Source organism: Ambystoma mexicanum, chromosome 7p, assembly GCF_040938575.1.
Source record: "Ambystoma mexicanum isolate Mex_15411 chromosome 7p, UKY_AmexF1_1, whole genome shotgun sequence".
Classification (NCBI taxonomy): Eukaryota; Metazoa; Chordata; class Amphibia; order Caudata; family Ambystomatidae; genus Ambystoma; species Ambystoma mexicanum.
This window is the reverse complement of record NC_090939.1, coordinates 802,058,119-802,073,830: the sequence shown is the minus strand read 5'-3', so window position 1 is coordinate 802,073,830 and position 15,712 is coordinate 802,058,119. Positions and strand designations below refer to the sequence as shown.

General features: G+C 46.7%; 1 protein-coding gene across 1 annotated transcript in view; it reads left to right on the top strand.

Moving 5' to 3' along the window:
• The first annotated feature begins 560 nt into the window (after positions 1 to 560).
• The window catches only part of TMEM182 (transmembrane protein 182), a 206,588-nt gene continuing 191,436 nt past the window's right edge, over positions 561 to 15,712 (top strand). The window contains exons 1-2 of the mRNA XM_069636925.1: positions 561 to 873; positions 7,310 to 7,421. Of these exons, the coding sequence (XP_069493026.1) occupies positions 733 to 873; positions 7,310 to 7,421 (253 nt within the window). The 5' untranslated portion in view covers positions 561 to 732. The remainder of the gene's footprint in view (positions 874 to 7,309; positions 7,422 to 15,712) is intronic.

Here is a 15,712-nt window from a genome sequence, read left to right as displayed (position 1 = left end):
TTTGTCAATGGGTGAAAGGTCATGTACCACTTCGGGGGCGGGTCAAATGACATCACTTCCTGTGATGTCATCAGGGGGTCAAGGGTCACGTGATGTCACTTCCGCTACCCCTGGCATTTTGGTGAAATGATGTGGGGGGGGGGGTCAGCACGGGGGAGAGTGTCTGTTGTGTACAATGTAATGCTGTCCCCATGATATGATTATATAATAATCGGATAGTTCTGGTGTCATAACTAGGTGCTCATACCAATATTCGCAAGGGTACATGTCTGTTACGTATTTGGTGTTCTAAAGTGCAACTATGAATCGTTATAGTTTAAACCTGGTAGCACAGAGATAATGAGGGCAAACAGACAATTACGTTCATGGCGTGCATTATAAAAATGGCCATCGATATTATTGTTGTTATTACATGGCATCTTCTAATCACTCTCGTAAATGGATAGTTATCATGTCAGCCCCCGCCCCCTGGAACGCTTGTGGTAAGGTCAGTTATTTTCGACTGGACACACCCTGAAAGAGAGAGCGCCAACAAAGCTCCTAAGCCAGGGGCCTAAAATAGAAAGTCAGTTCGAGACCCGAGACTGCTGGCTGCCGAGCACGGGCACGCAGAAGAACAAGGAGCCCAGCCTTCGGGACCCGGAGAGAGAAACTGCGGCAAAGACGAGGCGCTGTCATTTAAGGATTGCCGGTTTTGTTTGTTCCAGTTGAAGAAAGAAGCTCAAATCGACAATGAAACTCAGCGTGGGCATTTTTTTTGGAGGGCTGTTCGGCGCTCTGGGGATTTTGATCTTTTTGGTGGCTTTCGGAACAGATTATTGGCTTCTTGCAACAGAAGTTGAGAAGTGCTCGAAAAATCAGAGCGCAGCTGGGGTTAGTATTGACAGTGTGTTTCAGCAGAATGATGGCATTGCGCGAGTCTTCCGACCCCCAGCTGACCAGTTCTAATGCAGTTAGGATCTGAAAGGACACGCCAGAGCAAATAAGGGTGAACCTGCAGACAGCACATTGACAACCCCTATGGGGAAAGCTGCACCTGACAGACAGCACTCTCCTATGCTCCCCAGACATCCTCATGGGAAAACTGCAACGGACAAATAACACTCCCTACACCTCCGACACAACCAAAGGGGGAACTTGCAACTGACAGACAGCACTCTTCTACGCTCCCCAGACACCCTCATGGGGAAAACTGCAACCAACAAATAACACTCCCTACACCTCCGACACACCCAAAGGGGAAACCTGCAACCGACAGACATCACTATCCTAAACTCCCCAGAAACACACTATGGGGAAACCTGCCCCTGATAGGCAGCACTCTCCTACTCTCCCCGGATGTCCTATATGGGTATAGCTGCAACCAACAAAAAACAGTCTGCTACTGCCCCAGCACACCTCCACATGGGGAAGTCTGCAGCCGACAAATGACCCTTCCCCCACCGACAGCACTCTCCTACTGTCCCCAGATACCCACTATGAGGAAACCTGCATCTGACAGACAGCACTCGCCTCAGACACCCTCATGGGCAAAACTGCTATCGACAGACAGCACTTTCCTACTCTTCCAGACATCCTCATGGGGATAACTGCAACGCAAACAGCACTTTCCTACTCTCCCAGACATCCTCATGGAGAAAACTGCAACGCAGACAGCACTTTGCCACTCTCCCAAACATCCTAATGGGGAAAACTGCAACAGCAGACAGCACTTTCCTACTCTTTCCAGATATCCCCTGTGGGCTGCCTGCAAACTAACGACATCATTCTGCTACTGTCCCGTGCTAAGTAACAGAACATAGAGCACCCAGCGTATTGTTTAAACCCTGATTTACCCGCCTACTTATTTTGTCATGTAAATCTGGATGGAAGTCAGTTTGTTTGCTCTCAGCATGTATTTGTAAAAATGAAAATAGGAGAATGTGTTTCTGGTCAGGCCCCCCCTACTACGTGGCATGCCTTGGCCAATGGCTGTTCAGACTGAAAGTATTCTAGCTGCTGTAATAACAGGTGCGACCCCAGATATGGTGAAGGTTATCACCACACATCTGCTATTCTTCAGTTTTTTCCTGATCAAGCGTGTATCAGCTTTTCCTGGAGGACGCCTATATGATATGTTATTTATAACGTGCATAATACCCAGGGGTGTCTAAGCGCAGACCCCGGGCTCAAACCTGTGGTGCCCTGTGTCGTCTTGCTTCTAAGCACGTTGCCCCTGAGCTATCCTGCAGTAACAGTTAACTTAGATTAAGAGTTACGAATCTGAGTGGTACCCCCCCATCCTTCCATGTTCTGTTGATTATCGCTGAACTCAATATAGCAATCTAAGCAGAAACACCATTACTTTTTTGTATAGGAAAACAAATGTGGATACATACCAATGAAATGGCCCAAAAATGATGTACATTCACATATATCAAGGTCGACAAATTGAAATTAAACCGTGAGCATTACTTATGATTCAGGGATCTTCCAAATGTAGCCAAAAACCAAGGCAACACCCGGTGTTTGTTTTTGTCTTTTACCTGCAAAGAGGGGCTGAGAACAACATAAAAAACCTTAAAAAACTGATTGGGAAAACAAAAAAACAACAAAAAAAGTCTCAGTGGCCAAAATAAATTGCCATGTTTTGGAAAACAGGAATATATAGTAAAGTTAAAGTGAGCCCAATATAATTGATTGGTTGTTTTCTTTTTCTTTGCATTAAACTTAACGAACTGACCAAGCCTGTCAATTAAGCGGTGAGTAGGTGTTTGCAATTGTCTTTGCATTTATGTTGGTTTTTGTTGTTTCGTGTCTTATTTGAAGACTTCCTTGGTGTTGAATGCTCCCCACAGGCTGCTTTAATACACATATGAACTCGTTCAGGAAGTATTGGAAGCCATAGAGGGAAAATCGTTTCCCACTTGTTTCCAAAGAGTACGAGCCACAGAAATGAGGTCGTGCAGTAATGCCTTTGCACTTAACATGCACACGAGAGGGCAGAGAAAAAGAGACCCACAAAGGTCTTTGTTTTAGGATCTCAAATTTCAAATTGCATACTGTGAATTTAGCTTCAACTGGTTCCATTATCAAAGAACTGAAGGCATTTCACTTGCTGGTCAGATTGCTTTTAGGTGTGCATGTAGTCCTTGAAAGGAGGTAGGAAGGTTAGGCTTTCTCCGGACAACACCATGGGCCTCGTTATGAGTATGCCAGTCCAGTAACATTGGTGCCGGTAAGCCACCGGCACCGTTGTTACCGGACCGGCACACTCCGAGTTCCGCGGGCGGGTGCCGTTCCGCCCGCCAGGTTGGCACCCGCCTGCAGAATTTGATGGAAGCACCGGCACTGTTGCACACTATTGCAGTGCTTCCGTCCTCCCCATTCCGATTGATTCCTATGGGATGGGAATGGGGAGTCATTTTTTCTGGCGCCTGGCTTTCGTGAATTACCGGGAACACCAGGGATGTAATGCCCCAGTAATTCCCCATTGCAAGGCGCTGGAAAAAAATGAAACTCTGGCGGAAGCTGTGCGGTTTTTACCAGCAAGGCTACCAACGGGGTAGTAATGAGGCCCCCTGTCATGATAATAATTTATAATTAGTATAGAACTGTGACCAAAGCCCTGTACATAAAACCTTTACATAAAATGATCACCCAACTTAAGTTGGTACTCATTTATTGGCCTTGAAAGGATGAAAGGCTAGGTTTGTCTTGCAGGTATTCAAGGACCTTCCTAATTAGCACCCAAGGTGGGGGAGCAGCCAATCAGGTTCTGTGGATCGTGGGCTGAAACTGCTGATTTTAGCTCACGGAACCCACAGGCTGCCTCCTCCAAAACGCCATCTTTCCACCAACCCTTTTTTTTACATTCCCAACCCCCCTCCCCAGCCCAACTTACGTGGCTGTGTCGCGGCGAGGTCTGTTGTCGCCAATGCTTCTCTGTCTCACTTAGCCGGCTGCAAAAGAAATGGAAGAGGGGCTCCGTATGGAGCCCCGCCTTCCATCCCCGTGGTGGCCATCTTGGAACTGTAATTTCTATGAATGAACGGGACGCCAAGAGGCGTCCCGTTCATTCATAGAAAAGACCCTTCTATCAGCACCCCGGGTTATCACTTTGGTAACCTGGGGTGCTAATGGCATTAGTAGCATGTTCCAATGGCTACACCATGGAGTAACGTCCTGGTGCCCCCCAGTGTAGCCCATGGGATGGGTTACTAATCCCATATTGTCAAAACTTTTTTATGTAAGTATCCTGCTTCCATAAAGAGCCTTGTAGCACCTGGCCCAATTAGCGCCTGGCTAGACGGGTTGCATTTCATTGCTTGCTCTTGAAGGAAACTACATTAATATGACACCAGGGTGGTGACTAACAGTAATTTATTTTGTTGTTTATGTTTATGTTTCGCGTTTACTGTAGTAAAACAAAAACATTTACATGTGCCACTGCAATCCATCCCATTATCGGAGGCTGGAAGGAATGTTGGTCAAGGTAGAAAAAAATGACAGCTCTCCCTTGCCCAAGCAGGGGACTGGGCAGGGAAGAGAACCTCAAAATATGAGACAAGAAAACGTTGAAGGTAACTGCCATTGTGGAGCAAGAGATAAAACAGGTGGAAGTTGAATAAGCTTTTCCCTATGGGGTGGAGGAAGCCCCAGGGCTCCAAAGATTGCCACAGCTAGACTGCATTTGCCAAGGGTGTTCTGGCTAATCCATGAGCCTCGGGCGTATATTTGATTACCTATTTTATGAATATACTTGTTTATGTTGACATGTATTTATTTTATTGTATGCAGAGGTAGTGGTAGAAATAAGTGTTCATGTTGGAGTAGGGATATAGTTGTAAGTGTTGGGTAGTAATTTACTTATAGGGGTTTAAATAAAGTTATTAAAGATCAAGCACCCTTTCGCGATGGGGTATGTGAACGTGGTGACCTGCCAGAGGCCGCCTAGGGGAAGGGAAAGACCAACAAGGCCATCCTCTGGCCCCTACCCCTAGGTGGGCAGTGACAGATACGTAGAAGCGGTCTGCCCCATCAGTTTATCTTGAGTTTCTCACCATGCTCCCATTCAGTTCGCGTGAGCTGGCCGTGTGAATCCCTAAGTGTGCATGCCAGGATAGGAAGGGGAAAAAGGGGATTTCATTAATGGACAGTTTTTTCATTTTATAAGTAGGGATGGGCCAAATGGTTGAAATTCGTTCTGCGTGAAGATTTGTGAATTCCAGGCAAAACTCACCCAATTCACCAATATCTTGGCTGTTTAAATCTTTCTCTAACCTTAAATTTAGTTTTTGGAAATTGTATTTTTCATGGGGGGAAAAATATGAAATTTCGGATGTTTTCCCTCTTTCCATTTTGTTTTGTCTGAAATGTTGGGCCTCATTACGACCCTGGCGCTAAGGAGTTAACGGCGCCGTAAAAGGCTGAGGCGCCGTTAACCCCTTAGCACCTAATTACGAGGTCCCTTTGCGGCTCCCGACCTTAACGGCTGGTGTGGACCAGCCGTTAAAGTAGGGACCCGCAAAGGGACTTTGGAGGTAATTACGGTACCGCAATTTGCGGTACCGTAATTACCGCCTTCCCCATTCCATTTGAGCCCTATGGGGCAAAAATGGGAATGGGGAAGGGCCAATGGTGCATGGGGAATTACCGCCCCGCCAACCTTGGAATGGGGTGGTAATTCCCCATTGCACCATGGCGGACTCGTTACAATACCGGCAGCAACCATGGTGCTAATAGCGCCATTGGTTACCACCGGTGTTGTAATGAGGGCCCTTGTGTTTTAAGCCCCCCTCCCAAAAACAGTTTGTGAAAAAATGACATTTCTGAGCAAAATATAATCTGCTGTAAAAAGGTTGTGGAACAGGGGAAAAAACTCAATGCTGGCGAAATGGAAACCAATTTTGTTTTGCTCTCTGTAATTTTGCCCACCCCTAGTTGTAAGTTTGTTTATGTTTAAAATTAAAAGATCATCCAATTCCACACAGCTATCTGTGGTCAACATGAGGCGTTGACATCGATGAAAGGTAGGAACTCAGGGGGTTGCCAATCTCATGTTGTAGGAAAGGTAACAATTGTTTTTATTTGCATGTTGCCTTGCGCCCCTCTGCTTGCAGCTGGTCTGTGGGGAGGGTGGAGGTAAGTGGTCCCTCCCTGGCCTGGGGTAAGGAGTGTGCACATGCCACCAGACCAGGGCCACAATTCAACAAGGATACAGCCTAATTATTATTATTAATATTATTATTATTATGGTAATAATTGAGCATCGACCTAGCTTCGAGAATCAACAGAGTCTTTACAGAGGTATACAACAATACAGATGCATAACGGATCACTTTATAGAGGTAACAACAGAACAGATATACAGAGGTTATGATACAGAGGGACACAGAGGAGGGGTACAGCTGTACCGGGTGGCGGGAAGGAAAGGGCCAGGCGGCATCTAGCGAGTCAGGTGGCGCGAGGGGAGACATGATGGCCTAGGTGTTGAGGAGGAGAGACTCCTTGAAGAGGTGGGTCTTGAGTTCTTTTCTGAATTGAAGGAGCCAGTCTGATGTCTAACACCAGCAGTGAGAAGCTTTTTCCAGGTTCTTACAATGTGTGCAAACAGATGTGTTGAGGCATGGGAAGATGAAGTGTATTTGCTCAGAATAACATTATTTAATTAAATGGTGGTGGGAGGGGGGGATAGCTTGGACTAACTTAAGTGTCCTAGTTCTACAAGTGACAGCATAATTATCAGACCAGATCCCCCCCCCAATCCCTTTTATAACTTGCAGCCAAAGTCTTGGACGTAAAAGGCACTGTTAATAAAAATATATGATTCTTATAGTGTGGCTCGCCCTATTCCATTGACACTGAGGTGCGCTCCCAACTACAGACAGGAATTAAAGAAAACATGCCCCTGCTGGAAGTCTATGTAGTGTAACCCTTTTGGGCTGGTAACATGCCATGTCCCACCCCGTCCTTGGTGCAGACCGCAGGGGCGTTGCTAGGGGGGGCTAAGGGGGCTATAGCCCCTGATCTTCTGGTTGTAGCCCCGGATAGCATCTCAGGAGCTACAGCCAAAAGACTAGCTAGCCCCCAGTCCCAACAGTTCCGACATCAGCATAGCCCCGGGTCTTTTCCAAACCTAGCAACTCCCCTGGCAAACCGTATTGGCTCCTTGCCAAGTAACAGACATCCGTGTGGAACATACGGGAAGAAAGCTGAGCGTCTGCAGCAAGGACGGCTCCGATTAGGTGCTCTGTGCTGTGTTATACGCACCTGTGATGGCCTTTCCTTGCTATGTCCTGAATGCATCATTGTTTCTCTTTAAATGTAGGAGGACACACATGATATGGTCACCCTGCACCATGAAGGCTTGTTCTGGAGGTGCTGGTTTGAAGGGGAGTCCGGGAACGGTGCAAGCGGCGGCATGCTAAAGTTCTGGTTCAGTAAGTGAAGGGTACTCTCCCTTTTGTTAGGGTAGGGGAAACTCTTGCTATGTTTATACAGCTGCTACTGTGGTCTTATTATTATTTTTGCTGTTATTGTTATACTGGTCTTTACAGATAAAATTGACTATTTTATAATATATAGCAGACAGTTGGCACTTGTTGAGATTTCCTGTTGTATCAATACGAGAAGTCAATGCTTTCTGGATTCAAACAGGTAAACTGAATTATAAACACGTATTTCTGTTGGGCGCAGAGCTCACGGTACTGTTCATCCAGCAGCTACTGTAAGGATCTTGTAGTGGGGCGGGGATGAGATATCTAGCTATGATACCAAGATTAGCATTAACTTTGATGCATGGAATTAAATATCCTAATTGTGATAAGTCAACGGTCTGGTTCTATTGAACATATGATGCAAGATGATCGCAGTGCGCAGTGTTCCATCCCTCACTGTCTGCAAAAAGTGGCTGTAACATTATCTCACAGACAGTTGAACTGTCCAAAACCAATAATACTGCCTTTTGAAACATAACTGTACGTTCCTAGCTTCATTGTCCACAAGGCTTTCTAGGGCCTGGGACCGCTCTACGGCCAACTTTCTCTTCCAAAACCTCTTCCTTCTCCAGCCCTCTGCTCATTCACCTCCAACTCTCTGAGCGTCAGACGCTTCTCCAAGCAGAGAGTTGAGGGCACATCTATCTCCAAGGCTGGGGCCTACCTCTGGAATAGCCTCCCTGCATCTCTCCAACTTGAGCAGAACCACCTGCAATTCTGGAAGCAACTCAAGACCTTCCTGTTTGCTTCTGCTTTCTCCCATCCTATCCCCTGCTCATGCACCTGACTGCTCTGCGCACTGGCCACCTGGTTACCCTCTGAACTTGGGCCCAGGCTCCTGTGTGTCGAGTTGCCCTCGCACTGCCCCTGGGCTACCCAGCACTTAAGGGTCTGTATCTGCAACCATACAGTCCCTTCTCCCTGCATTTATGAGCCAACCGCTGGCTGCACTTGTGAGTTAACTGCACTCCCCCCTTCCCCTGCCCCCTGGCACTTCTCAGCTTCCCTCTTCCCCGTACGTGCATGATCTCGATGACACAAGGCCTAGTAAGATCGTTATTTTGTCCTCCCTTTGTTCACACCTCCTTGTCTTGTCTCACCTAGAAACACATGTGCACAGGCGCATTATATAAATGCCACATCATATCCTATCACTGCACCCATTGTCTATTTAAAGAAGAGAATGCCGGACCATTTTGGTATTCTATAGAATCACAGCCCACCCTCAAGTTCATCAAGCCCATTTTAAGGATAGGATAATTCATTGGGGACTTCTCTGCTTACATATAGTCCATGCTCTGAGGCCATTGGCTTTATATCACGCAGAAGTCCATGGGGACTTATTATATGCCTATAATGCTCTGTTGTTGTACAGTAATGTTATATAGGGCACAGTAGATGTCCCTATTGTGTTCCAGGTGACATCACAATAGCATGACATGATACTCTAGAAGACGGTAATGACCGTCTCATAGGTTGATATTGATATCATTTTATTTCTATCGCGCTCGCGTACACAAGTGTTTCAGAGCGCGACAAGGCAAGGGAGGGGAACAGGGGAGAACAAAACAGCGATCTTACTAGGCCCAGTGACATTGAGAACGAGCAAGTGCATGGGAGAGGGGGAGGGGAAAAGTGCATGGAAAGGGGGAGAAGTGGAAAGTGCGAAGCAGAGGAGAAACAGATAAATAATAATAATAAATAAATAATAAAGGCAACAAACAGTGGTAGTGCAGCCAGCAATTTGCAAGTGCTAGGCTTAAGACAGCAGACAGGGTAGGTCTGATAAGTGCAGGAAGAAAAAGGGGGGACTGTATGGGTACAGGTACAGAAACAGTGCAAGGGGTGGCCCGTAGGCAGTAAGGGAGGGTGGCAGAATGAGCTGGTACCTGGGCACGAAGGACATAGGGAGGCCAGGTGCACAGTGCCAAGAGAGAACAGATCAGCAGGGGAGAGGGGGAGCAAAGGCAGACGCAAAGAGGAAGGCCTTGAGGTGCTTCTGGAACCGGAGATGGTTCTCCTCAAGTTTTAGAGTGGCAGGGAGGCTGTTCCAGAGGGAGGCCCCAGCCGAAGACAGAGATCTACACCCAGCTTGTTTCTTTGAAAAACGACTGCCCCTGAGGGAATTAGAGATAGACAGAGTGAAGAGCTCGAGAGGGGAGGTATTTGCGGAGGGATAGCTGAAGGTATTTTGGACCCAGAAAGCCTTGTGGACAATGCATATGGTTTTGAATTTAATCCTTGCATCCACTGGGAGCTAATGGAGAGATTTCAGATCTGGAGAGATACGATCCCAGGGCTTGAGGCCAAGGACAAGTCTCACAGTGCTGTTCTGGATTAGTTGCATTGGGCGGAGAGTAAAGGCAGGTAGATTTAGAAAGAGGCTGTTACAATAGTCCAACCTAGAGAGAACCAGAGTTTGGGATACCATGAGCTTCTGGGGGAAGGAGAGGAAAGGCAGAGTACCTCTGAGGAGGTGCAGTAGGAAGTTTGACTTTTTAGAGACCTCAGAGATGTGGGCAGAGAAGGAAAAGGTGGAGTCAAAGGTGACCCCGAGGTTCTTAGCCTCGCAGGTGGGGGTAGGTGGCGGGCCAAGGGAAGCCGGCCAGAGAGTGAGGGGAAAGGATGGTGAAGGTGTGCCGATGAGGAGGATCTCAGTCTTGCTGACATTCAGACAAAGATCATTGGCGGCACACCCATCTTGAATGGCAGTTAGGCAATCAGAGATGAGAGAGGGAGAGGAGGTGGCTGAGGGCAGCCTAAAAATGAGTTGAGTGTTGTCAGCCTAGCACTGGAAATTTGAGCAGTAAATGGCAATGCAGTGGGTGAGAGTTGCCAGATATTGGTTGAAAAGCCAGGGCGAGAGGTTAGACCCCTGGGGAACACCACAGGTAGAGAGGAAGATAGATGATAGGAAGGACCCAAGTTGGACCTGGGAGGGTCGATGAGAGACGAAAGAGGTCTGCCAGGACAGAGCCTGATCAGTGATGCTCAGGTTTTCTCGGAGACGGTTGAGCAGGATGATATGGTTGACCGTGTCAAAGGCAGAAGAGAGATCGAGGAGGATGAGGACAGAGGGAAGGTTAGAGTCAAGGTTGGAGAGCAGATCTTCACGATGTTCAGGAGAGCAGTTTCTGTGCTTCTGGCAGCTTTGAAGCCAGACTTGTGGTCATGGAGACAGCCAACAGAATTTGAATGAAGCTTAAGCTGAGAGATGGCCAACTTTTCCAGGAGTTTGCCCAGAAAGGGAGCAATGGAAATTGGGTGATAGTTAGCTGGACAAGAAGGATCAGCTATGGGTGTCTTGAGAAGAGGATGCACAAGGGAGTGCTTCAGAGGGGAGGGGAAGGATCCTGATGCAAAGGAGTGGTTGCAAAAATTAGCAAGGGCCGGAGCCAGGGTTGTTGTTGTAAGACATATAAATGCCCACATTAACACAGGTTGAAGCTGCGTAAGCTGCAACACTTTAACAAAACTTTAACCAGTGTCACAGAAACATAAGGAAACCATAGTTGGCTTTGTATGTCCATTGGCCAATGTAGGCAGACCACGTGTCTGTTTATAGCAATAAGAAGCATTTTCCCATGTTTGCGCTAAATCCTGGTGTCGCATTACATAAATTGCTCATGTGCTGGTACATTTTTCACCAATTCTGGATGAATATACACTGACATTGGGGGTCATTATGAGTATGGTGGTTTGGAAATAAGGTGCCGGTAACAACATGTACTGGCACCTTTTCTGAACCGGCATACTCCGAGACTGCTGGTAGACCTGCAGGCCTGACCTGCCGGTAGTTCATACCCCTACCAGTAGTGAATTCACTGAATCACCGGAACCATTAAAAGCGGTGCCAGTGATTCAGTGGTTCCTATGGGAATGGGAATTTACCGTTACTCTGCATCCCGTAATATCCTGGTGATACAGGGATTTCAGGCAGCGCAAACAAACAGTAAGCTGTTTGCTGGTAAGCTCCGTTACTACCAGCGGCTTACTGACAAAATTGCAATGACCCCCATCTTTTCACTGGTCATTTGGTGCAAATGCCAGCCTTGCAGTGATCTGTTGGTGAAAATGTTATTGCAATACATCCATGTACTAGGGCAAAATTGTCTGTTGCTGCAACAGTGTATGCAATCTTACTTTGAGTATTGGGACAGAGGACACATGATTGAGTGTTTGTCAGCTGACTGTTGAAGGGTGAGGCCTTGATTGAGGTCACGAGGCCGCTTTCTTTAGTCGATTGAAAAAAATAAGTGGTGAGAGCTGGTGAAAGAATGGAGAGTCATATGGTAGTGAAGGATGGTAAGGTGGCCTGCAGAACAGGAGTTACCAGCTGTTCTGTATAATTGAAACTGCGACCAAAAGCTTGTATAAAGAAAAAGGAAAACGCAGTTACCGTACTTATTCAGCCAGAATAAACAGCTGTTCAGGGGAGGCATGTCTGGCAAGTGATATGAATCACTCCAGTTCTGCCACACGTGCGTCTACTAAAATTAGCAAGAGGCTTTTAAACTTTGTAAAGGCGTCCAGTGTGGACAACTGCCTTCCTGAAAAAAAGAGCACTTACGAAATACATCTGCGCTTATGCAAATGTTGTCCCTTTTAAATGAGAAAAACCGGAAGGGTCTGCATGATTCCGAAACAGTTTCTAACTCTTAGAAAAATTATATTTCATAATTCACTTCCAGCACTCCCCATGAACCGAGGATTTCGGTAAAAATGAATCTTGCTTGTTGCGTCCCATTTTCTCCTTGCCCCTAATTCACCAGTTCCTGCACCTTTTCAATTCATGTTAAACACTGTTTTGTTGGGTCGTACAGAATGGCATAATTAAGTATTCGCCACAATACGGAATAGCCGATGACGTGTTCCTCTGGATACGCAGCCAATAGGTGTTCATTGTTATGGATTCAAACACAATAAACACTTTCTAGCAGCATCTGTTATCAACATTCAGGCAACATCAAACACTGTAGTCACAAGCACTGTTTAAAAACACAGTTATAGCTAACATCAATACACTAAAATAATCTTAAGGGTAATATGGTTAATTATTATCAAACTCAAACAGGTACACATAAACGTAATTTATCTAAATTGATTTTTTTCCTAACGTCAAACAAAGCCAAATTAGACAATGGAGTTTGGAACCTCCTGAATTTCATGTTATGGTTGTCCCTGTAGGATAATTGCACACACAAAGATGTCACACACTTTATAGCGAAGGGGATTGTTACAGATCAAGAACTAGGGGCCTCATTTAGCGTTTGGTGTTGCGGTGATAAAGTGGTACTGTACTGCCAAATTTAGGGTTTCAAAATGAAACTCTCAAAAAACCACATCTCTTGTTCAGACACCAGGCCGATGAACTGGGCACATTGCTTTCCAACCAACTCCCAGTGTCCTGCTGAGTTTCCCAAGGCTTCCTCCTCTCAATGATCCTTTTTAACCTTTACATGGAGCCTCTTGTCACACTCCTTAAAGATCACAATATAGCCAGCCACCAAAATACAGATGATACTCAGTTGTACATTAGAGTAAAAATCCCACAGGACATCAGTCATCTACACGTTTACCTAGTCATCATCCAGTCCTATTGTACTCTGGAGACCCCCGGCCGGCCCATAGAACCGAGGTTTGCTCCAAAGTACTTTAAGATGAGATAGCTGCACCCTTGAGATGGATGGGGGTGCAGATTTATTACTCCAACACCAATCAATAAGGACTACTCAATGGTTTGGCAAAGGGAGTCCGTTTAATGACAAGTACAAAAAACGGGGAGTCATGGAAATCAGCAGTGATACGATCGTCCTTCTCGCTTCAACTCCAACAAACTTCATACAAGTAGTAACATTTATACTCAAAACTCGTCATAATTGACGTGTAACACTCAAAAGTTAAAATGCAATTCTATTGGTTAGGAAAAGGTAACTTTAATATAGGTACTATATCTGTATATGGTAACGGAGTGAGGGCATTGTGTAAACACTGTCAGGTGGACTCTAAGCCCTTTCTTAAAAAATGACTACTGTAAACGTCACTAAAAGTACGACATCCCATTGGTTCTACTAACTATAGGATCCTAGATTATTTGGTCCATTGTGATTGGGTTGGCACCAACCCCATGCATACATTTCCACTTTGCTTAGCAGCACGCAGAACGGTCAGCTAGGTGCAGGGTGCCCCTCAGCTACCCGGCCTTTCTCCAATCAAGGTTACAATCAATCATCGCTTCAGCAACTATGTGTCAATTATTTTACTGTGGTTGGCCTCGAAACTGCATCTTCTGTCTGGAAAAGTTCTGGTAGCTCTGCCTGGGTGGATGCCAAGCGTAGGTGTGAACCCATGCTTCTCCTCGCTCTGCTGGTCATGTGCTTCCCACACCATGAATTTGTCTAGTTTCTCTCAATTTGTGTATTTGATTCTTATTCAGCTTGCCACCTGCCTACGCCTCCTTATCTCAACCTTTCAGAGACAGGATATTCTGTTCTTAAGTTTCAATTATATGTAGCTACTGTTCGCTCCTTCTTTTGGTATGACCTTGGCTCTCCTGGCACGAGTTGCATCTGCCAAGTTTCGATTCAGCCGTCTCTTCTCGTTTTGCTAGAATATGAATCTCTGCTCATTCAGCCTTTAATAACCTGGGTTGATTCTGCTTCGTTTGCAAAGTGGAATTGCACTTATAATGCTGTGCTTCGTTTGAGGTAGATGTTTGTATAATGGCGCTTACCGCACTATTCTTCTACTTAGCATTGCAAGCCGTACTGTTATTTTAGCTTTCTTGCAGTTCCAAGCATATGTACCCGTGTTAGTTGGTTGAATATCTTCATCGTGCTTACAGCTTAAGCTTCTTTGTATTTCAACATCGTTCTCCTCTTTTAGGTTCACAATATCCTTATTCATGGCTTTCGTCTCTGTGTGTTATTCTCCAGTTGTCATTTCTTCTATTTGTACGTCAGTCCGGGTCCTCGTGACGTCACCATTCGTCTTCTATTAAGACCTTTTTGGTTTCTTCCGGGACTGCACTTAGGCAATCTTCATTTCGTCCCATTTGCTGGTAAGGTTTCCGTAATGGATACCTTACTGTCCATGGTTTTCTTGGTATCGGTACTTCAATAGGTGTTGCTCTCTTACTAGGTACTGAGCAGAGCCCTACTGCGGCTCTCTGCTGATTTATCTGCTCATCATACATCACATATTTTGGTGTGAACTTTCCTGGCACCTCAAAATGGGCGATTGGAGTGCAGGCTCTACTTGGGACCTCCTCTACACTCCCCCCTCTGGGTGATTCATTGAACACTTTCACCTCTGCTTTTGGATTCAACTTACTCGATTCTTCTGTATTTATCTTCACTCCATCGCCTGGGTTCATTCCATCTTCATCTTCTGGGTCTATACATGACTTGATTCCTAAAGCCAGGTGAGTGTCGATGCCCCGGGACCGCTTTGGGCTCGTTTTGCTAATATATTAGCAGCTTCAGCTGCCCGAGTGCAGCCTGGTCCCCTCTCCCCCTCCCGAGCAGTCCCCGTGATTTCCATACCTCCTCCCGCCTCCTAACCCACCCACCCCCTGTGATTGGCTACTGCCCACAGCGACTGTATGCCTAGTCACCGGCCGCCTTGCCACCTTGCCACTTGATTCCTAAAGCCAGGTGAGTGTCGATGCCCCAGGACCGCTTTGGGCCCGTTTTGCTAATATATTAGCAACTTCAGCTGCCTGAGTGCAGCCTGGTCCCCTCTCCCCCTCCCGAGCAGTCCCCGTGATTTCCACACCTCCTCCCGCCTCCCGACCCACCCACCCCCCTGTGATTGGCTACTGCCCACAGCGAGTGTAGGCCTTGTCACCAGCCGCCTCGCCACCTCGCCACTTGATTCCTAGAGCCAGGTGAGTGTCGATGCCCCAGGACCACTTTGGGCCCGTTTTGCTAATATATTAGCAACTTCAGCTGCCCAAGTGCAACCTGGTCCCCTCTCCCCCTCCCGAGCAGTTCTCGTGATTTCCATACCTCCTCCCACCTCCCGACCCACCCACTCCCCCGTGATTGGCCACCTGACAAACAAACCTTACCTCCCCAGGGAAGGCCCTGTGGCTAAGGGCCTGAAGGCAAAGGGCGGCTCCAACAGAGGCGGCACCAAAAAGATGTGTCTGCGGGTGTCAGCAGGGGAAGCAGATGAAGCCAAAAGACACCAACAAAACTGTAAGTGTGGTATGGGTGGGGTGTAGAGCAAGC